This window comes from Equus asinus, chromosome 10 (assembly GCF_041296235.1).
Source record: "Equus asinus isolate D_3611 breed Donkey chromosome 10, EquAss-T2T_v2, whole genome shotgun sequence".
Classification (NCBI taxonomy): Eukaryota; Metazoa; Chordata; class Mammalia; order Perissodactyla; family Equidae; genus Equus; species Equus asinus.
Window position 1 is genome coordinate 19,227,988 of NC_091799.1, and position 23,104 is coordinate 19,251,091.

At 47.1% G+C, this 23,104-nt stretch overlaps 1 protein-coding gene and 1 long non-coding RNA gene across 4 annotated transcripts in view; one reads left to right on the forward strand and one right to left on the reverse strand.

Annotated features, from left to right (window-relative positions):
* The window catches only part of MVB12B (multivesicular body subunit 12B), a 188,909-nt gene extending 184,002 nt beyond the window's left edge, over positions 1–4,907 (reverse strand). The window contains exon 1 of one of the 3 annotated variants that reach the window (XM_070518744.1): positions 4,758–4,907. In XM_070518744.1, the coding sequence (XP_070374845.1) occupies positions 4,758–4,892 (135 nt within the window). In that variant the 5' untranslated portion in view covers positions 4,893–4,907. The other 2 variants (XM_044778753.2, XM_070518742.1) reach the window with 2 other exon arrangements.
* On the forward strand, positions 459–20,760 carry LOC139046338 (uncharacterized). The gene is made up of 3 exons (XR_011506226.1): positions 459–589; positions 2,730–2,830; positions 17,579–20,760. It is a non-coding gene; the product is annotated as an uncharacterized lncRNA (long non-coding RNA).
* Positions 20,761–23,104: the final 2,344 nt, after the last annotated feature.

Here is a 23,104-nt window from a genome sequence, read left to right on the forward strand (position 1 = left end):
GCAGCAGGGCCGAGCCTCCGCGGCGCCCGGCCCGCCGGCCTCACTTAACTGTTCCCCGCTGGGGCGGCGGCGGCGGCGGCGGCGGGTCCCGGCTCCGTCTCACGCAGAAGCAGCTTCTCATCGCCCGGGCGGCGCGGGAGGGGCCGGGCCCGGGGCCCAGGCGGCGGGGCGGGCGCCGCAGCTCGAGCGCGAGCCTCCCCGGGAGCGCGGGGCGGCGGCAGGGGCGGGGCGCGGCCTGGCGCGGCGGCGACAGCGGCGGCGGCGGCGGTCCCTGCGCGGCCGCGGCGGCGGGCCGGCTCCGGGCCTCCCGGCTCTGGCGCTGGCTCCGGGGGAGGCGCCCGGCGCCCGGGGCTGGCTCGGGCGGGAGGAGGGAGCGGGCGCCCTGGCGTCCCGAGCCCGCGCCGCCGGCCCGGCCGGCCCCCCGCCTCCCCGCCGGCCTCCCCCGCGGCCCAGCCGGGTCCCCCGGGCAGGGCCCTGGCGCCGCTGACCTGGCCTCCGCGAGCCCGCGGGCGGCCCCCAGCCCGGCCTCGGAGCTCCCCGGGAGCCCCACGCCTCTGGAGCCAGGGACACCAGTTGTCCCCTCCCCCAGGTTGGTCTCTGCCAGGGACCCGCAGCTCACTCAGCTCTCCTGGGCCTCACTGTATCCCAAACCAGTCCTTCGGCACAGCTCAGATCTCTGGAAGCCCCCAGGCCTCTAGGAGCCTTGGATAACCATCTCACACACACACACACACACACACACACACACACACACACACGAATGTTGGCCTCTTGCAGAAACACCCAGGCCACCTCAGGAGACCCCACCGCCCCCGCTGACCCGATACAAGCTTAGCCAGGCCCCAGACTCCACTGCTAATCCCAGGCCTCTCAAACTGACCCCAATCTCCTAGCAATTCTCCGCCTCCCCTTATGCTAGGCAAATGATCTACCCACAGAGGCCTAGAGCCAGGGTGATGGGGCATGCCTCAGGGAAGCATCTTGAGGGAAAGGTTTAAGCAGAAGTGCTGTCCTACAGTCCTTGGGGAAAGGCACAAGCCAAAGGATAAAATGGAGCTGGTTGAGAGGTGGGGTCCAAAGCTCGACCCTCAGCTGGAGTAGCTGGTAGGAAAGGCATGAGCAGACTGCACCCTTAACCACACGTGTCCTACACAGCCCCAGTGAGGCACCTCCAGGCAGAGGCCAGCATGCTGTTTGAAAGGATGTTTGATTTTCACACATTCTAGGCTTTTGCAAAATAGTTGTTTGATCCTGAAGAAAAGAATGCCAAGAAGAATTGGCCGTTGGGGAAAAGGTCCTGGGGCGAAGCCATAGCAAGGGTGTGCGTTCCAAGCATCTCTATCACTCAGAAATGCCACTGGTTCAGATGGCTTTACAGGCAAGTTCTGTCAAATCATTAAGGGACAGATAATCCCTATGTTATTTAAACAGTTACTCAGAAAAAAAAAAAAGGCAAAAGTTTTCCTTTTCATCTCCCAAGTTTAGCGTGACTCTGATACCAAAATCCAACAGAGATAACACCAGAGGAGACCTACAGATCAGCATAGAACACTAGTCCCTGGAGAATTTAACATGTGTTCTTTGAAAAAGAGGTTCTGCAATCAAATAACTGAGAAATAGCCATTTATAGTCTACCTTTTGGAGAATTACAGGAAGTATTAGTATATTAGGGTCACTGTGAAGTCCAGGAGTAAGGAAGCCTAATTAGCTTGACATTTCCCAAACTCATCTGAGCCAGGATCACTTTTTCAAAGTTCATCAATTAATCTCTAATATGTAAATCAATGCTATAGACCAACCCACTTAAGTATATAGTAGTTGTAAAACTACTAAATAAAATTTTAGCAATTTGAATCCAACTTGATGTAAAACACATCAAAATCCACTATGATTAAGCAAGATTCATCCCAAGAGCGCAAGGATAATTCAACCTTAGGGAGTGTGTAAATTCATTGCATTGTTAAAGAAAAATAAATCACAGGATATTATCAACAGGATACACGCTTTAAAAGTATTTGGTAGGGGCTGGCCCCGTGGCCTAGTGGTTAAGTTCGCGCGCTCCGCTGCAGGCGGCCCAGTGTTTCGTTGGTTTGGATCCTGGGCGCAGACATGGCACTGCTCATCAGATCACGCTGAGGCAGCATCCCACATGCCACAGCTAGGTGGACCCACAACGAAGAATATACAACTATGTAACGGCGGGGGGCTTTGGGGAGAAAAAGGAAAAAAATAAAATCTTTAAAAAAACAAAAGTATTTGGTAAACTTCAACACCAATTACTTACAAATTTTTAAAAACCTCAGTAAATTGGAAAGAAAATGTCAACTTCTTAACATGACAAAGTTTACTCATCAGAAGCCATCAACGAGCATATTTAATGGTGGAACACTAAAGGTATTCTCCTTTCAGTTGGAAACAAAACAAAGATGCCTGCTATAATGGCTACAAACTAAAGCCAATGCAATAAGATAAGAAAAGTATATAAGAAATACAAATATTGCAAAGGAAGAGACGAAATTGTCATTATTTGTTCATGATTTAAGTGCATCCCTAAAAATAAAAATTGAAGAGAATCAACTAAAAATCTTAGAGACTAGTTAGTGGTAAAATGGCTACTTATAAGCTAAACACCAAAATCAATGACTTTCTTAAATGTTAAGGGAGAAGCCTTCTTTTCTATACAGAGGGACTTCTGTTAGAATAACACTCACGGCCTCTCTCCATCCTAGGGGAGAATGAGTGACTTTCCTATGCTCTCCGCCACATGGTAAGTGGACCCGTTTCTGGGGCAGAGAGATACTATTGTCCAGCACTGCCTGCTACTAGAGAGGTAAGTCTATGCAATTCAGGGGGAAATATGGCAAGCCTACTTGGCTGCAGATCAACAGCTACATTTTCCAGCCAACTTTATCAGCAATAAAGGTAGTATTTGTATCTCCTCTCTCTCTCTTCTGTGTCTATGCCTTGATTTCTTCCAAATTCAGAAGAAAGAGAGAGGTATTACTTATAGGATCCCCTAAATACAACACTAAATACTAGTGATTTCCACTTAGAAAGTATAAATTTTAAAAAAAGGAGAGATTATATGCACATTAGCAATGAATACTATAAAATATCTAGGCATAACCTTAACAAGAAGTGGCAAGGACCATAGAAAAAAACTATAAAACCTTGCTGAAGGACACAAAGGAAAAATTTAACAAATCCCTGGGCAGAAAGTCTCAATATTGCAAAGATGTCATATCCCCCCAACTCAATTGATAAATTGAGTGGAATCCAAATCAAAGAACCAATATGATTTGAGCGGTGGAGTGCTATGGAACATGACAAAGTTATTTTAAAACTTATCTTGATAAATAAATATGGGGAAATATCCAGGAAATTTTTGAAACTGAATATTTTATTATTATTATAAGAATATTACTAATAATAATGAATATAAAATACAATGCAATGTATATAAAATATAATGTAATATGATATATTGCTCTAACATAATGTAATACTTCAGGAAATAAAATTGTGGGCCACTAGTGTAAGGATATACACTTTTATCATTTGTTAAGTTCCATGTTTATAAATGCTATGTTTTTATCCACTGATCTACTTGTATATTCCTAACCCCCCACTCTAAGCCATATTATTTTGCCTAGACCACTTCAGTAACTTCCTTACTGGTCTCCTGGCTTTGCCTCCAACCAAACAATGGAAAATAGCAACCAGAGTGATCATTAAAAAGTAATAATAATAAAATGCAACAAATCGCTCTCTTGCTTAAAGCCCTCCAAATGATTTTCCATAAAATAAAATAAAATTCAAATGGCCCAGCATGACCTACAAGATCTCGTGTTGTCTGGACCTGGCCTGCCCCTCTGCAGCTGATTTCCTGTTGGATTCTTAAATATCAAAGCTGTTTCTTCCCTGAGGGATTTCACCAGAGCACCCTTCCTCTCCATCTTTACAGGGCCTCGCCCTTCTCATCCTTAAACTGGCAGCTTACATGCTACCTCCTTGGAGGCCTTCACTGGTCATCCCTCTGAGAAGGTCCCTATTGTTTTCATACCGCATCAGTTCATTTCCTGCTTATCACTCCTCACAATTTGTAACTATTTACTATTTGTTTACCTGTTCAAGTGTCAGTCTCCCCACCGGACTGAAAGCTCCACAAGGTATCTGTTCATCAAGCATAAATGTGCCACACACACTAGCCCCTCAATAAGCATTTGCTTAGTAGATAGATGTGTCAACATTTAATATGTGCATACCCTCTGTCCATGTTTAATAATTATCCAAAGTAAACAATCAGGCAAGTGCACACAGATGCATGTTCAAGAATAATTATTTCAGTATTGCTTATAATGAGAAAATATTGGCTATATCCTAAACGTCTAGCAATAGAAGATTGAGTTGTTAAAAAAGCTGTAGTGACGTAGAAATATATCATGGTATTTTGTTAAATAAAAAAACACAGGTAATAGAACAGAATGCATTTATTCTATGAGCCCATTAATGTTATATGTATTTGTGATTATTTATATGATATGCATAAAATACTTGGAAAAATGTATGCCAAACGATAACAGTTTAGTCGTGGCTATATCCGGGGTGGGGGGATATGTCTGGGGGGCTATTTTCTGCTCTAGCATATCTAAACATATATTTTAGCATATCTTAGGAATATGGATGCAAATAACAGAACACTCACCCACAGTAGCTTGAACAAGAGGCATTTATTTTACTGGCTAGGCATCACCTACCTTCAGTCTCCGATTATGTGAGAATGAAGACGTTAAGGACACATGTCCTTCTCTGACATCCTCAGATGGTTGTCGTTTATGTTCATGCTTGCTGCTCCATGGGCACAGGATGGCTCCTCCCGCTTCAGATGTCATGGCCTCCTCTTTCACAGCAGGGAGGGGAGTAGGGAGGAAAATCTTTCCCCAAAACTCTCCAGCAGACCTATTAAGATCCCCTGGGCCAGAAATGGGTCACATGGCCACTCCTAACTACAAGAGAGCCTACGAAATTGGCTTTGTCAGTCACGGTCACCTCCTGAGGCTGGCCATATTGCCAGGCCAATAAAAATCACTGTTCCCTGGGAAAACAGTGTGGAGCTTCCTCAAAAAATTAAAAATAGAACTACCATCTGATCCAGCAATCCTACTTCTGGGTGTACATCTGAAAGAAATGAAAACAGGATCTCAAAGAGAGGGCTGCACTCTCACGTTCATTGCAGCATTATTGACAATAGGCAAGACCCAGAAGTAACCTAAGTGGCTATCAGTGGATGAGTGAATAAAGAAATGTGGGGTACGTATACAACGGAATATTATTCAGTCACAAAAATGAAGGAAATCCTGCCATTTGTGACAACATGGATGAACCTCTAGGGCATTATGCTAAGTGAGATAAGTCAGACAGAGAAAGACATATGCTGTATAATCTCGTTTATATGTGGAATCTAAAAAACCTGAACTCAGGGCTGGCCTGGTGGCGCAGCGGTTAAGTGCGCACATCCTGCTTCGGTGGCCTGGGGTTCACTGGTTCGGATCCTGGGTGTGGACATGGCACTGCTTGGCAAGAGCCATGTTGGGGTAGGCATCCCACAGATAAAGTAGAGGAAGATGGGCACGGATGTTAGCTCAGGGCCAGTCTTCCTCAGCGAAAAGAGGAGGACTGGCAGTAGTTAGCTCAGGGCTAATCTTCCTCAAAAAAAATAAATAAATAAAAATAAAAAAATAAAAAACCTGAACTCATAGAAACAGAGAGTAGATTGGTGGCTGCCAGGGACATGGTGTGGGGGAAATGGGTGAAGGTGGTCACAGGGTACAAACTTCCAGTTATAAGATGAGTAAGTTCTGTGGACCTGATGCACGGCATGGTGACTATAGTTAACAATATTGTATTGTACACCTGAAAGTTGCTAAGAGAGGAGATCTTAGAAGTTCTCACCACACACACAAGAAAAGGTAACTATGTGAGATAATGGACGTGTTAACTAACCTTATTGTGGTAATCATTTCTCATATATACGTGAATCAATCATCACACTGTACACCCTAAATTTACACAACGTTATATGTCAATTATATCTCAATAAAGCTGGAGAAAAAATGAAAGACAAAAAATAAAAATAAATCGCTGTTTCCTTACCAGGAAACAAGGCAATTCAGATTTTAAAAATTTTAATAATGAAGCTGTATAACTTGTATAATCAGGAAAAAATATGTCGGTGTATTTCAGATATGATGAAATCCCAGAGGGTGGTCAATGCCACAAACGGTACTTATTCTGAGAGAGGTGGGTAAAGTGCAGCGATCAGCCTGGAGAGCAGGTCCTCACAGCTTACCGGGCCTCGCCCGTGCAGGACAAGGACCAACTCGGGCAACCTCCTGAATCCGAGATCTCCACGGCTCACTTTTGTTCTCTTCAGCCTTCCTTAAGGGCTCTCTCAATTAATAAATACATCTTTCCTCCTCAGGCTGTTTTCTGGTATTGATCTGTGGGAAGTAGAACAGATTGATTCTGCCTTGAGCGAGCGAGGCTAAAATCTCAGCAGTTATGTCTTGCTGGCTAAAGAGAACCTTTCCCTGAGTGGCCCTGTTTCTGATCTGATCTGTGCTCTCAGATTGAACACAGACTCTCGTAGGAGCAGAAGGCAGGCAGGTGGGATTAACATGTTTGTGAGACACGTGTGTAAGTGTGGCTGGCTCTCTTTCAGAAGATCTTGACTGAAAGGATGTGAAAAATAAACACAGAATAACCACAAACAGTGCTGTGGAAACTAAGAAACCATAACCATGTGCAGATCTGCTTTTATTACACAGAGGCACCACGTAATGACAGACCCCAATTGTGATTCTTTCTGTACTCTCCTTAATCAAGAGGAGCTTGCCTGGAGAGCTGGCACAGAGAAGGCATTCAAGAAAACCTCCTTCCTTTTCTTTAGATTGTAAGCTTCATGCGGGCAGGCACCTGGGGATTCTTATCTGTCTTTTCACCATTCCTGGACACAGTAGGTACTCAACAAATATTTATTGAATGAATAATGTCAGTTCTCAAAGGCAGTTGTTAGAAAGCACGATAATTTCCATTCACAGGGCATTTCCTCTGTGCCAGGCCCTTCCGCATAAAATATTTCACTCCATACCTACATGGGTCCTATGTAGTGGGATTGTGATCCCTTAATACAACTAGGGAAACTGAGCCTTCCTAAGTCACACTGTGTAAGTGGGAGTCAAAGGTGTGAAACTCCAAAGCAAATGCTTATAACTTTGCTCTACAAAACTCCTGAAGAGGATTCCCAGAGTCCTGGAGAACGTTCTGATGGAGGGAGCTCTGCTATTCTATGGATAATAGTTGTTTCTGCCGTCCCTCACTAGGAATCTTGGCCAGGTTTCTGGATTTAGAGAGATGAGCAGAGTTAGTTTCACCCTCAAGATGCTCAGTCTGAAGAGGATTCAGATATTGTTGGTCAACAATCACTTGGGTGTCAGTAACAAAAATGCACTCAAGCTAGCTTGGGAAAAAATAATTCTTGGAACACACAGGGATTCTCATGGAAGCAGTCACAAGGCAGGAAAATTCCAGGGATTTCCCAGGGTTGCACGTCCTCCTGTTACTCCTTCTCCTTGGGTGTCTGCGTCTGTTCTTCATCTTTTCTAACAGACCACTTTTCTCTTCTTCTCCCTGTTCACAAGCTAATGTGGCTGCCATGATGGGACCCTCAGCCTGTCTATTTCACACCAGTTCCAGTGTCGCACAGACACTGACAAGCGTCCCTAAGCCCAATTCCAGACTTAGGGAGAGAATCTGATAGGCCCAGTAATAGTCAGGTCTACCCTGGACCAAATAAACTGGGTCACAAGGCAGCTCACATCTCTTTACCCACTCTCACGTGCCAGGCACTGTTGTTTGCAAATATTTCCTCCCAATCTGTGGCTTGTCTTCTTATTCTCTGGATAACGTGGATTTTTAACAGTGAAATTTGACAACTCAAAGCCATGAAGTTAACTCTTTGTTTTTGCTATCTGTTTACTTTTTGGTTTTGCTTTGTATCATTTCTTCTCTGAAGTATTAGACCTCAGAAGGGATTTTAAAGAGGGAAAAGGTTCAGGTTGAGGTGCTCAAAAGAACTGCCAAGGAGAAAACACCTGGGTAATCTTTCAAAATATTTATCAATGACACAGGTATTATAACACGACGTGGAGTAATTTGTCCCAGGGTATCAGTACATATAGTCAAAGTGCTGTTGTAATGGTGAGAATAGAAATACTCATTCTTCTAGGAAGAAGCTGCAGAGAAAAAAGATGTATATGCTGGTCCTTGAAGAATGAGGAGCAGTCAACAGTCAAGAAAAGGAGAAAAGTTGCACAAATATGCAGAGTGTAGAAGAAAGATGAAAGGTTTGCTGGAGCTGAGGCGGGGTTGGTGAGCCGAGGAGTCTAAAGAAAGATTTCTTGGACTCTCAAGGTCTGGCAGTGGTGCTCTTTTATTTAGAGAATAGTACGGAATAGCATGGGGACAGGACCCATGGGCAGTAAAGAGCCGCTGCCTGGGGACAGGACCCATGGGCAGTGAAGAGCTGCAGGCATGGGGACAGGACCCATGGGCAGTCAGAGCTCCTGCTGCTGCCCCGAGTTGAGGATTAGGGCTAAATTTATAAGGCACAGGTACGTGACTTATTTTTTACTTGAAAAAGAAAAGATGATGTAAAAAGTCGTTAAATGATTTCAGTGCAGATGGGGTCTGGTTATTGTGCGGTCGTATAACTTTAGACACGAATCTGGTCATATAGATTGGCATGTAGGTGAGGATGCCCTGGGCTTCTCTCCCTGGGGCAGCCCTAATTCATACCATAAAAATCCACCGGGTCATATAGTTTGGCATGGAGGCCAGGTCACCTTGGGCTTCTCTACCTGGGGCAGCCTTAATCCACATCAGAGCTGCTGGGAGGGGTACCTGGCTGGGAGAGGACAGAGTGAGGTTATGTGGCGGGCCAAGGCCAGCTGGAAGGATCTGGTGTCCCGGGCTGAGGGTCTTCGGGAGCCCCCTACCACATAATCTCATCCACAACGTGATTTTAAATACCAGCCTTATGCTGGTGACTCTGAAATTTACATCTCTAGCCTGGTCCTCTTGCCCAGACTCCAAACATGCCCATCCATCAGCCCACCTGACCTGCTCATTTGCATGTCCGTGGGCATCTCGCATGTAACACATCTAGAGCTCAGCTCCTGCTCATTCCTTCCAAACCCCCACCTCTCTCAGTCCCCCATCTAATCTATCGGAAACTCCATCTTTCTAGTTGCTCAGCCAAAAACCTGGGAGCTGTCCTCACCTCCTCTTTTTCTATTCTACCTCACATCCGACATGTCAGCCTCGAGGCTCAGGGCAGTAAAGGAGGTGCCTCTACTCAGCTTATTTTCATCTGTGTGGAAGAAGGCAGAGCATGTTCCATTGGAAGGATACATACAAGTTGGCCAGGCAGAAAGTGATGGAATGGGGGCACAGTCCAGGCAGAAAGGACGTGGGCAAAGGGCACAAAAATGGGAGAAGGAGGTCTTGTGTGGAGATGACAGGGAGGTCGGCCTGACTGGAGGGGCCGGGTGAGGTGAGACTGGAGAAGCAGATGGAGTCCGCCAGCTCCTGCAGGTCTTGAAAAGCATTCTCTTGGTCTCCCTACTCACCCTACAGGCCCCTCTGTGGCCTGACACAATCCCCAAGGCCTGTGTCTGCTCCTCCTCCATTCACCCCGACTTCCTCCCATGGCCTATGTGGTCACACTTGGCTCTCAGCATCCTGTTTCCTAAACCTCCGTGTTTGGCTCTGGACCTCGGCTGCTGTTACTCACCCAGCCCTGTAGCTTCCAAGTATCAGTTCGTGGACCAGTGCTTATCAATGAGAGAGGACATGCGAGTAGGGAAATGAGAAAAAGAAGGACAATGTGGCCTGATGTAAGCAGAATTGCATTTCCATCTGTAAGTTACGACATCACAGGAAAATGGCTGGACTTATGGAATGTGAGTGCAATGTTTGGAATGCTCAGGCTTAAAATTTAAGCTACATGGTGAGCACAAGGTCCACTTTAGGGGCCCGAAGGGGAAACATACCTCCAACAGGTAAGCAGTTATTACAGTAAGAGGCCTGAATGGCCACCTGTTTGAGAGGGACATGATGGGAACGTTAAGATATCACAGTCAAGGAAGACAAACCGTCACTTCAAACGTGACTCCCAGATTGAAAGTTTGGAGGGTGATTCTTTGAATGAAAAGCGATAGTTCGCCTCAAGCAACTTCTCACACGGGCAACTCCAAACAGCCCCATAGTGGGTCATGGCACGAGTCACTTATTTAATGACGATAAAAGATTCTCATAGGCAATTCCTGGAAGCCAACTAACATATAATGTCTGTGCGTCTCAGGCTAGTGTGACTATACATGTGCGTGGGGCCCGCGTGAGTGTGTACGATTTGCGTAAAGTTCTCAAATGTCTTTTCTATGAAAGGAATGTTCTTTATTATACTATTATTTCCTTCCAACTTATAAATATTAAGATGCCCTTTATTCTATGAAATGATGTTGATCATATGTACTTATGAGACAAAATCACTCTTGGTTGGTTTCTAGATTATTTTTGGAATTTACCAGGCCATGATCCCAAAGTCTGGGGCTCAGGGCCTGCCTGATTAAACGTTTGGTTTTGAACTCTTGACTCCAGCTTTGACCTGAGCATCCCTTCAGGACACAGCTTTCAGCGTTTTTTCATTTCAGGAGGCAAAATTTGCCCAGCATTTAAGGCCACAAGTGACATATCCAAAGGGGAAGGAGTTGGGCTACAATTTCAGAACCTGATCATAGCTGGACTCCCACTGCTCACGATTCACAGTTTTCATGCAGTAGCCAGAGTGCCAATTTGAAATATAAGTCAGATCCTGTTACCATCTGTGGTAGACACTGTTGAGGATCTCCGATATATGTGTGCTCCTTGACATTTCCCAGCCTCCCTTGTGGCTAGCTTGGCCATGTGACTAGTTCTCGCCAACGGGATGTGAGCAGAGTGATTTGAATTCCTTTCAGGCTAAGGCGGATGAGTGTCTGGGGTGCCTTCCCCATTCTCTCTTCTCCTTCTACCTGTCCCTAGGCAGATGACCTTGAAGCTACAAGATGATGGAGCTACAAGATGGAGGCAGCCTGGCTCCTGAGTTGCCAGTTAGAGCAAATCCTCCAGACACACAGTAGACTGTGACATAAGAGAAAAATAAGCTCCCGTTGTGGAAAGCTGCTGAGATTTTAGGGTTTATTTGTTACTGCAGCATAGCCTATCTTATTCTGACTGATACACCACCTTGCTAAAATACCCACCACTGCCTTCTCATTGCATTCAGAAAAAATCCAAAATCTTTTCCTCGGGCTGCAGAGCCCCCCATGCTGTGCCCCTGCCTACCTCTTGGCATTCTTCTCCCACATTTGCTATGCTGTTGCCACACCGGCCTTGCAGGATGCCCAAACACACCAAACTCACTCCCACCATAGGCCGTCTCCTTTAGCAATTCTTTCTGCCTGGAATACTCTGCTGCCAGCCCTTCCTCCCTCCTGACAGTCATCTCACCCTAAATGCTCAGAGAAACCTTCCCTCGTCACATAAGACGAAAAGCCTCCAATTGTCACTCTGTCTCATCCAGTTTTATTTTCGTCCTGGCATTTGTCACTACCTGGTATTTTCTTTTTTATTTAATTGTTTGTTTCTTATCTTTCTTATCTTGCCTGGCTTTGGTTACCACTGAATCCCCAGTGCCTGGCAAAGAGCCTGGGGCACAATCGGGGCTCAATATATGTTTGTTGAGTGAATGGACGAATGAACAAATGATGCAGCTCTGTTTTTCATGTCTGCCCAAGGAGTTGACTGTGTCTAGTAAGCAATAGGACAGTGCACCTGTTGTCTATTGCTGTGTGACAAACCTTCCCCAAACAGTGGCTTGCAAAAACAACAATTGTTTACTTTGCTTACAAACCTAAGGGTTGACTTGGTTCTGCTAGGCTGTCCTCACTTGGGGTCCCTCATTAAGGTGTATTCAGACAGTCACTAGGGGCCCAGGTTAGTCTAAAGACCTCTTCACTCACATGTCTGGCTTCTGGGCTTGGAAGACTCAAACATCTGTGGTTTATTTCACTGACAAGCTGTGTGACTTTAGGCAAGTTACTTAATCTCTCTGAGCCCCAGATCTTTATATGTAAAACAGGAGTAGAAATGATAACACTTACCATTTATCGCACACCTACTATGTTCCAGGCACCATATACACTAAACTCTTTGTGAGCCTGTCTCACATAATCCTTATAACAACCTATTTTGTACACATTCCTATTATAGGACCTACTCGTTTTGTAGATGAAGACACTGAGGTTCTGAGAAGTGTCTTGCTCAAAGGCACAGAGGCTAATCGTGCCAGAAACTTCTCGTTAACGTGGTGCATTGAGTCAATATGAGAAATCTCCCTTCCTGCTCTGCATGCATTAAAATGCTAGATAAACTATGACCAAAAAATGTAAATGCATAGCCAAGTTCAAAGCCGAGAAAGAGGAAACCCCAGGAAGCAGACAAAGAGGGAACTCGGAGCCAGGATGGTGAGCAGGATCTGAGGTGGAGGCGTTCTCTGGAGAAGAGGGTGGGACGTGAGCCTTGGGCCCTGTGAACGCAATAGGCTGGAACTGAGCTACCAGCATAAAGCCCCAGGGAGGTGCTTGCTAAGAGAAGGAGGCACCGAGACAACTCAGCCCAGGGCTCTTGCACCCACCATGTTCCCATGGAGCAGCCAGAGGCCCAGAGACCTTCAGCGGAGCTGCAGCATCCAAGTCATGTGGCCATATCAGGCCTGGAGCAGGGGTTCAACCTGGACACCTGATTCCTGGCCTGTGTGCACATCATCAGGCACTGTCGATTTATTTCAGCTTTCAACTTAAATGAACCATCTCCAGACACCTCTCTAGTTGTCCTTTCTAGTTAGGATCTACTCTAAAAGTCTGTTAGAACTGACGAAAGATAAAGAAGGAAAAGGAAACCTTGGAGAGTAAACAAAGCAGTTGTAAATCAACGAAGGGTCAAAGATGAAACGGCACTGGCCACCAAGACGCTGGAGTTGGAAAATGCTCTGCGAAAGAAGCCAGAAGTTTGCCATCCACCTGGGCCAGGAGTGGGAATAAAACGGGGGTCCGAGGTTTCACCGTGCTCCAGTATAAAGCCTGGAGCCGCGGGAGCTTACTCTGGGAAATTCATAAGCAACTTCATTGGGACCAGAGAAAATGCCGGGATCCCCCGTGGAGGCGAGCCTGAAATTACTCTATAGACACAACCCAGGGCACGTGGGACCCCCGGGGCAAACAAGCCTTGCTTTGTGCGAGTTTATAGACGACAATCACAAAACACACAAGGAAGCAAGCCACCAAGAGAAAGATCCAGTGTGTACATCCAAGGGCGCCATTGGTACCCCAAGACCTAGAAATGAAAGAGCAACCTGAAAGAGTGGTGCATTTAGGCCTGTTCAGTGAAATAAAGAGAGCGATGAATGAAAACAGAAGGCCAGAACAGGAGAGGAAGGAAGACAAACAGGCTCGTGTGTGGCGGAGCTGATGCTCAAACCCAGGTCCACAGCCAAGCCAAACCAATGCTGGCACTTAGTCAGGAGCTCCGTCCTGGCCATCTCCTTCCTGTTTGTTCCCAGGAAAAAGTCTGCTCCCTGGGTTAGAAACCACCAGTGTCCACCGTCTCTTCACTACTACTGATTTTCCAAAAAGAATAGGTCAGCGTGCTCAAGCTCATTTATTACAGGACCAATGGGTGTGGTGGAGAAAGCAAAAGTAAGCTACCGCCCTTCAGGTAGTTAACTACCTGGACATAGATTCTACCTCAAAGCACAGGGAATATTTTATTTCATTCATTCATTCATTGTTTCTTAACCAAGCACCATCTGGAATCCTGAGAACAATCAGACAGACCTCAGTTGCTACAGCCTTGACCACGGCCCTGTGTCTCTCTGGGTTTCAGTTTCCTCCACTCTTAGGTGGAGGTAAATAATTACCCGCCTTGCGGGCTTTTAGGGAGGAGTAGAAAAAATGCACGTAGAGCACAGAGCACAGCCTGAGTGGGGCTCTGCACGTGAAGGTCATGCCCGCCCACAGCTCCAGGGCTCAGGGTGCAGATTTGTCTCGGCTGGAAAGAAGTGGGTGGAGAGTGAGAAAGACTTCAGCACTGGGGGCCCCCCCAGCTGGGTGCTGGAAGGTGCTGAGACAAAGCGGCCTTCACGGTGACTCCACCCCCTGACCCCGCGGCTGCCTCCTCTCCCTGCCCCCACCGCGGATGCTGCTCAGTCCCATTGTGTTGCTTCTGTATCTGGTTTTGTCACAGTTTTAAAGACACCAACACGCCATGGAATGCACACTGGAGCCAGCCCGGCCTCAGTGGCCGTCCTCTCACCGTCGTCGCCAACATGTGTTTAAGCTGCTGTTCTTATGCTTTTCTGAACATGCTGTCTCCTTTCAAATCTCAAATTAACAGGATCCCTCTCCTCTCCTTTCAAATCCTGCCTTCCAGCCACATGCCTGGTCAGATTTCAGATTTACAGACACACACACACACCCCCACACACACTAGGACCTATGTGCACAGAGACCCAGAGATGAGCTGATCTTGTTCCCACAGGCCCTCAGGCTCCTAGACTTAGAACATCACGGACTGTAGACTGACTGACAGACACACAGCACAGTCAGGTCGACGCAGAACACTGTCAAGGTCTCACGAACACAGGCACGCTGAGACCCAGGAGCCCCAGCAACACAGATTCACAAGGACAGAGGCCCCAGAGGTCAGACACTCAGACGGACAGACACACAGACACAAACACAGGTGTGCAGTCATGCGGTCACAGGGACCCACAGAACAGCCCTCCCTTCACAGACATTATTATGGGCTGAATTGTGTGTCCCCAAAATTTGTATGTTGAAGCCCTAAGCCGCAGTGCCTCAGAATGTGACTATATTTGGAGACAGGACCTTTAAGGGGGTGATTAAGGTGGAACGAGGTCATATGGGGGGCCCTAATGCAACACGACAGGTGTCCTTAGAGGAGGAGGTTAGGACACAGACACACAGACGAGAGACCGTGTGAAGACACGGGAGAAGGTGGCCTCTGCAAGCCGAGGAGAGAGGCCTCGGAAGAAACCCACCCTGAGACCCCTGGATTGCAGACTTTTAGCCTCAGAACTGAGAAACTAAGTTTCTGCTGTTTGAGCCACCTAGTCTGTGGCACTTTGTTTTGGCAGCCCAGCCAACCAATACAGACATGGAGACCAGGAGCCCCCCACCCCATGTCCCCCCAGCACAACCTGAGGCCCACTGCTGCCTTCACAGCCTTGCACAGAGCCCCAGGGCCAACACATTCCACACGCACTGACCTGCTGGTGAGCCCCACTCCCCACGGCCCTCTTACTCCGCACAGGGACTGAGTAAGGTCCAGTCTCCCAGCATTGTCAAGATGCAAGAGGAGAGGGCACCCAGGGACTTCCTCCACCGGACAGTGAAATTGTGGAAAATGCTATCGGGAGAATAGCTCACACATATGGAGTCCCACTTCTAGGTTCCGAGGGCTGTTCCAGACACTGTGCAGGCATTAAACCATCTAACCTTCCCAACAACACTTTGAGGTAGGTACTGTTATCAAAATCCTCATTCGAGAGATGGCAAAACTGCGACACAGAGAGGTCAAATAACTTGCTTGAGATCACACAGCCAGCAAAATCAGAACTAATACTTGAATCAAGGCAGCCCGGCTCAAGCCTGGCTCTGAAGCATGGGGCAATGTGCCACCCGGACCACAGACAGGGCCAAATTACAGAAGAGCCCAAATGCTTGGTCAAGAAGCAAGTCAGCCAAAATGCCTTCCCCAGAGCATAGACTTTCCTTGGTTCTTGACGTCCTAGGTGAAACCCTGCGCTTAGGGCTGGCAACATAATTTGCAACGCCCAGTGCAAAATGAAAACATGGACCCCTTGTTCAAAAAGCAGGGAAAAAGCGCAATGAAAAATATTAAAATATAAAGTTTTTCTTTTCTTCAGTGGTCTGTCTCTTGACTTACCATAATATTTTTTCTTTGCTATTTAATGCTACTCTAAGTAAAGTAATAATACAATTTTAAATTATTAGCATGAATTTTACCTTATATTTTACAATGCAAACAGAAGAACACTTAACCCATATGCAGAATCACCAAAATTACATACATATTTTGTAGCTCATATAGACATATGTATTTCATTCTTTTTTTTTTTTCTTTGAGGAAGATTAGCCCTGAGCTAACATCTGCCTCCAGTTCTCCTCTTTTTGCTGAGGAACACTGGCCCTGAGCTAACATCCGTGCCCATCTTCCTCTACTTTATATGTGGGACACCTGCCACAGCATGGCTTGCCAAGTGCTGTATAGGTCTGCACCTGGGATCCGAACTGGTGAACCCTGGGCTGCTGAAGCAAAACGTGTGAACCTAACCATTAAGCCACTGGGCCAGCCCTGTATTTCATTCTTACCAGAACAGTAGGAACACTACACAAAACGAACCCAACTGTTTTTATTTCACTTCTTGATCTATGCACATTCTCCTATGAGTGTCTACCTTTAACTTACTGATGGTCAAGAAGCACTGGGAGGAAAAGGAACTGTGGTTGCTCTCTTTTCCTTTCCTTCTGAGTCACAGTTTTCAACTTAAGTGGTTGGCTAACTCATAAAGGAACATGAATATGAAAGGATCTGATGGGCTTGCCTGGTAGTTGATGTTTCTTAGAACACCACTGCCTTCTTTCTACGTTCCAAGCACATTCTTATTTGAAGAGAAAACGTGGCCACTCGGGGCTGTGGCACCCCACTTAGTCGTAAGTAACACGTTTACCTTCTGAGTTATGCTTTGAGTCTCCCTGGGCTCCCAGGTATTGTGGGTCCACCAGAATTCTGTGCTGGTGGAGCACAGCAAATGCTGTCCACCAACGGGGAGGCAAGGAGCAGTGGACACACATGCCGTGCTTGTCTCCTCTGATCACTTGCACGCTCCATCGTCCCACTGGAGTTCACTTACAAAACACATGTCCAAAGATACAATTATTAAGAATTTCAAAATGATAGCAGCAGCACATTAAACCAAGCATGGGGCTCTCCTGAGCACAGGTGTGACTGCACAGGTCATCTACACCTGAATGCAGCCCTGCCACCCCTGGCCGTGTTCCTGCCCTCATGGCAGCCTTGGCTCACAGCTGCTCCTCCCTCGGGCCCAGCTGCTCCATCTCAGAAAGACTATGGCCTACCCAGGGCTCCCTCCCCTGCCAGGTGTGTCCCTGACCTGGTCCAGCTCCTCTGGCCTGTGGCAGAGATCACTCGGTGTCTGGAAGGCCATCTCATTTCAGGGTGCTAGAATTACAAGGACCCACTCTTTACTTGTTTTGAGGAGAGCCGAGCGTTTCTCACTTTTCTTACAACACAGACTTAGCTGTGGTCCAATCGCCTCAAGTACCATCTGTAACCTCCAAATCTTTTCCTGTAGGCCAGGCATCGCTCCTGAGTTCCAGACGTGTTTGCCCAGCTGCCCAAAGGACGCTTCCATCTGAACATCCACAGACATCTCGGGCAGGGAGTTTTCCATCCATCTCGTCCCAAACCTGTTCTTCATCTCAGCGCCAGGGGTCCCCGTTCTTCTGAAACCAGGAAGACACCCTGGACTCCCCCCACACATCCTGCAGAGTTTACCTCTGGAAGACCTGTCATATCTGCTCCAGGGCCTCCCTCCTGTGCTCCGTCCCTGCCAGCGCCTGGCAAAGATCTCATCATTCATCACTAGGACCATGGCAGGAGCCCCCTCATCCTCTCCTCACCCGGTCCACCCTCCCCACCTTTCTGAAGCACGGATTCTGTCACAGATTACCCTACCCAGAACCTTCTCAGAGCTTCCCATTGCTTCGCAACGAAATTTGTACTCCTTACCTCTGGGTAACAGGTGAACTTTCCCCCCAGGAAAATAATGCCCCGGGTATTAAAACTAAGGTGGGCATTTGGACACGGGTGGGCAGAGAGGAATCTCCTGTGCTCTCCAGGGCCAGGACACTGAGGTGGGGGCAGACGATGGGTCTAGGCTCAGAGGATGCTTGAAGGTGGAAACCCCTCCTGACCTGATAGTGCGAGGGTGCCTCGAAGAAGAGGGCATGGTGCAGGGAGGTGGGGAGAGGTGCTGGAGAAGGTGAGCCAGGGTGTGTCCTAAAACAACTGTGTAAACAGGAGCTGGAGCCACCACGGCTGAGCAAAGCAGAGACGCTATGTGATCGCCAAGCCAGTTTCCTCTTCCTGAGCACACAGCTAGACTACATTTCCCAGCCTCCCCTGCAGTTAGGTGGGCCATAGGACTGAGTTCTGGCCAATAGCATGTGAGGTATGGTTGCTTCCAGGCCTGGCCCCTAGAAGTCTCTAAGCAATCCTCCATGCTGTCTCTGTGTCCTACTGACCAGCCAAATGCAGAGGAAGACAAGGCGCTACGAGATGACAGAACCACAACATGGAAGGGGCCTGGGCCCCCGGGTCACTGTGTGGATCAGAGCTCCCCACTGCCACCATGCACCCTGAATTGTGACATGAGTGCGAAATCAACTTCTGTTGTGTTAAGGCACTGAGATGTTGGTGGTGTTAGTTACAGCAGTTACCTTATCCTGACTAGTTCCCACTTTTTGCCCCCTCCCGCATCGCTGATTGCACATCCATGGCGTGTGTGTGTTCCCGGCCCCATGGTGTCCATCACTGGGGAGGGGACTCACAAGCCAGACAGCCTGTTTTTCTCTTTATAAATAATTCATTTTTAATTGCACAAGCAGTCCATCAATACCTTCTCCTTTTTCTCTTCTGTAAAAAAATACAGGAAGATTAACAATAAAGCTCAAGTCCCAATTTCACCTCCTTCCCACCATCCCTCCTTATTTACCACCTTCCTCCTTATCTACCCCCACCACACAAGGCCCTTTCCCACAGTCTCTGAGCTTCCTACTCTTACTCCCCTTTGAACCATCCTTTCAAATATTTTTTATACATCTATGTCTATAAAAAATTTTAAAATTATTGTGTTCCTATTTCTGTCTCTGCTTAAAAGGTGTCCTGCTTTGTGTACTTTTTGTCACTTTCTTTATTCTCCCAACAGCATCTCTTCCTGTCCTGTCGTAGATTTACGTCTTCTTTTGAACGGCTGCGTAGTACTTCATAGCACGGCCATGCTAAGGTCTGTTTAGCTAAGCCCCTGTTGACGGACACTTAGGTTTTCTCCAGTTTTTTACTCGTCTGAGCAATACTGCAGGAAACGTTCTGATTCAGGCCTCCTCGTGCACACGTGCAAACATTTTCCCCAGCCGAGATGCTAGCTAGCGGCCTTGTCCTTCAAAACGGTTGTGCCAATTTGCCTCGTCACCAGCAGTATTCAAGAGTCCCTATTCCCACACACCCTAATATTTAATATCAAACTTGAATTTTTTTGGCCAGTGTGATGTGAAATACAGTTCATGGTACTTTAATGTTTTATTTCCTTGATTACTAGTGAAATTGAACATTCTTCAAGTTTATTGGCCATTTGAATTTCCTTTTCCATAAATCGACTGTTTTTTATCATTTGCTGAGTATTCTATTGGGCCATTTGTCTTTTTCTTATTGATTTGTTAGAATTCTTTATATATTCTGGATGCCAATCCCTTATCTGTTATATAAATTGCAAATATTTTCCCCTGGGCTATCGCTTGTTTTGAGCTTGTTTATGGCATCTGTTGTCCTTTAGAAGTTTTACACTTTAGTATCTTGAGGTCTAGCAATTGTTTCTTTTATGCTGCTTGCTTCTGGCCAGTCTGTTTTCAGCTGTGACACAGTGAGGCGGCAGGGAAACCAGCCGCCAGGACCAGAGGCCCTCCCTCTGGTGGACAGATTAGGTTGTCTGATCCTCTCTGTGACAAGAGGAACTCCCGCAGACTCCAGACTGAACTTGGAGAGAGGGGGAAAGACTTAGGGGGCAGGTGCTGAAGAGAGAAGAAAGACACTCTTTCTTCTGTCGGGAGACGGATCTTAGAGTCATTGGAATGCTAAAAGTGACTTTATTTCGTACTGTCTATGCTGCTTAAACCAGACGTATGGCTTCCGTTCCAGTTCTTTATGACCTGGCCCCCCTTTTCCACTTGTATTGTGAACTGCTCCCCTTCGTGTAGCGTTCACTCCGGTTACCTTGAATTCTTTACCAAACCCAAATCACACTTTCTGCTTCCAGGCCTTTTATGACTCTTTGGCTTCTAAGAGACGGGAAAAAAAATAGTGATGGCACTTATTCTGAGGCAGACTCTGTGATAAGTTATTTTCATATCTTTTCATTGGTCCGGATAAGGCAGGCTATGCTGCAGTAACAAACAAGTCCAAATTCTGGGGTCTTACAATTGCCACAATCTACCCCTCCCTCAGGCTACCTGTCCACGGCATGTTGGCTGTGGGTTGGCAACATATTTTCTTTCTTCCAGGACCCAGGCTTCTGGAACATCTTCTGCTGGAACATTGCTGGTTGTGGTGATCATTTCAGCGGTAAACAGTGCAGCAAAGCACAAATTAGCTCCTAGTGTGTCTGCCTAGAGCGAAATATCACTTGCATGCACATTTCCTTGGCCAAAGCAAGTTGCACAACCAAGACGGACTTCAATGGGCTGGGACGTTTGTGACCAATAAAATAATCTTCCACAGTCTGCCCTTCTGGTCACTGCATATTCAATTCCCTCTGTATCCTACGTGTAGAAACTGTTCACCTTGGGCAAACAAACCAAAGTCCCATCCAGACACTGGTTCAAGCTCAAAGTCCAAGATTTCTTCACGATGCCTGGAATTCTCTTCAGCAGAGAGGAGAGAGAACCAGCTCATTTTGGTTCAGAGATCTATGAACCAATGAGAGCAGCTGCCTCTCACCCACAGGCTCAGTATACTCTGGTGAGCTGGGCAATCACAGTTAAACACTTCCATTCCGACAGGACGGGGATAGGAGACGCATGGCAGCTGCAGCTCTGTGTGGATTCTGAAATCACTCTGGGCATCTTTTCCAGGGGTCTGTTCCCTAGGATGGGGACTGTTCCATGATTAGGCCCCGCTTTCCTCTCCTGGGAGGAATGCTCTAGTCCAGTGTTCTCTGTGGCGCTTGGTTCTTGGAGGAGCCTTCCTTTTTAAGGTTGAACCATAAGGAAATCCACTTTTATGGGCCAAAATGTCCATAAAACATTGAATTGCACATTGGCAATTTCATACAGCCCAGCCTATGCTCTTCCACATATGATGAGAGCCCTGGAGAACATGCCTGGTCTGGGGGTTGAGCAGATTGCTCAGCCTTTCTTCTGTCCGCAAAAGACTGGAGGCCCGAGAGTGGGGTTAAGTCTTAAGTAGCCACAAACTCTTTTAGATTGGGCTGTTTGTTCCCAGTGAGGAAGATATCAGCGAACAGTAATATAATCTACTACGTCATTTCATTGAATTCACACAACGACTTTCTGAGATGAATGCTTTTATGATCTCCATTTTATAGTCAAGGAAATTGAAGCTCAGAGAGGTTAGTATTCTGTCCAAGGTCACACAGCTAATATGTCTTTGAGTGAGAAGTCAAATTTAGTTGCACTACTATACTGCCTCCTCAAAAAGAAAAAAAATAGGGGCCGACCTGGTGGCACAGTGGTTTAGTTGGCGCACTCCACTTCAGTGGCCTGGGGTTTGCCGGTTCAGACCCTAGGCATGAGCCATACCACTTATCAAGCCATGCTGTGGCAGGCATTCTGCATATAGAGGAAGATGGGCACGGATTTTAGCTCAGGGCCAATCTTCCTCAGCAACAACAACAACAGAAAGGAAGATCGGCAGCAGATGTCAGCTCAGAGCTAATCTTCCTCAAAAAGAAAAAAAAGAAAAAAGTAAAAGACTTCTATCATAAGGCTCCAGATAGCCTGGGAGCTGAGGCCTCCGAGGCATTTCTCCGATTCCTTGTACTTAGTTATAATTTCTACTTTGTGGTGCAACGATATTTCTATCATGGAACTTCCAGCTTCAGCTCTCCTGCCAGTTCTTCTCATGTCCTTCAATCAAACACCCAAGAGAGGAAATCTGACTCGCCCGGCCATAGGTTGTAGGTCATAGGTCATAGGTCACTGGCCAGCCTATGATGGGCTCTTATTGGGTCAGACATTCTCTCCTGGTCAGTAGCTCAGGCTGAGGTTATGAGACAGAAAACCCGGCTTCCCAGGCGGCAGGGCATCGAGAGGAATGGTTTTTATCCTTCATTAAAGACCTTCACAGGGGCTGGCCCGGTGGAGTGGTTAAGTTCGCGCGCTCCGCTCCAGGCGGCCCAGGGTTTCATTGGTTCGAATCCTGGGCGCGGACATGACACTGCTCATCAAACCACGCTGAGGCAGCGTCCCACATGCCACAACTAGAAGGACCCACAGCTAAGAAGATACAACTATGTACCGGGGGGCTTTGGGGAGAAAAAGGAAAAAAATAAAATACTGAAAAAAAAAAAAGACCTTCACAAACGCTGTCCCCTTTGCCTGGAATGGCCGAGTTCTGGCTCCCTTCGTAGGGCCGTAGCTCAGGGAACTCTTATTGCATGCGCTGTGCTGTATACGTTTAACCATCACACAAGCGCGTGATGTAGGCGCCACCCTTAAGCAGTCCCATTGTAAAGACGGCAAAGCTGAGGCTCAGTGAGACTCAGGCACGAGCCCTCTGACCCCCATCTTAAGCACCACAGCTGAGACTTCTGAACGAAAGCCCTTTACTACACCAGGAGGTCCCATGGCGCCTCCTCCTGGAAGCCCTTCCTGTTTCCTCCTTGAAGTGGCTTCTCTTCCCTGCACACCCGCGAACCTTTCTCCTGCTCTGGGAGCGGAGCGCGTTTTGCCTTGTGCTGCGGCTGAGGGCTGTGTGAGATGCAGCTCTGCATCTTGTTTCCTCCGTTCACTCGCTCATTGGATGTTTATTGAGCCCCAGGCCCCGCGCGGGGCACCCGGGATACATGCAAATAGAGTCCCCGCTT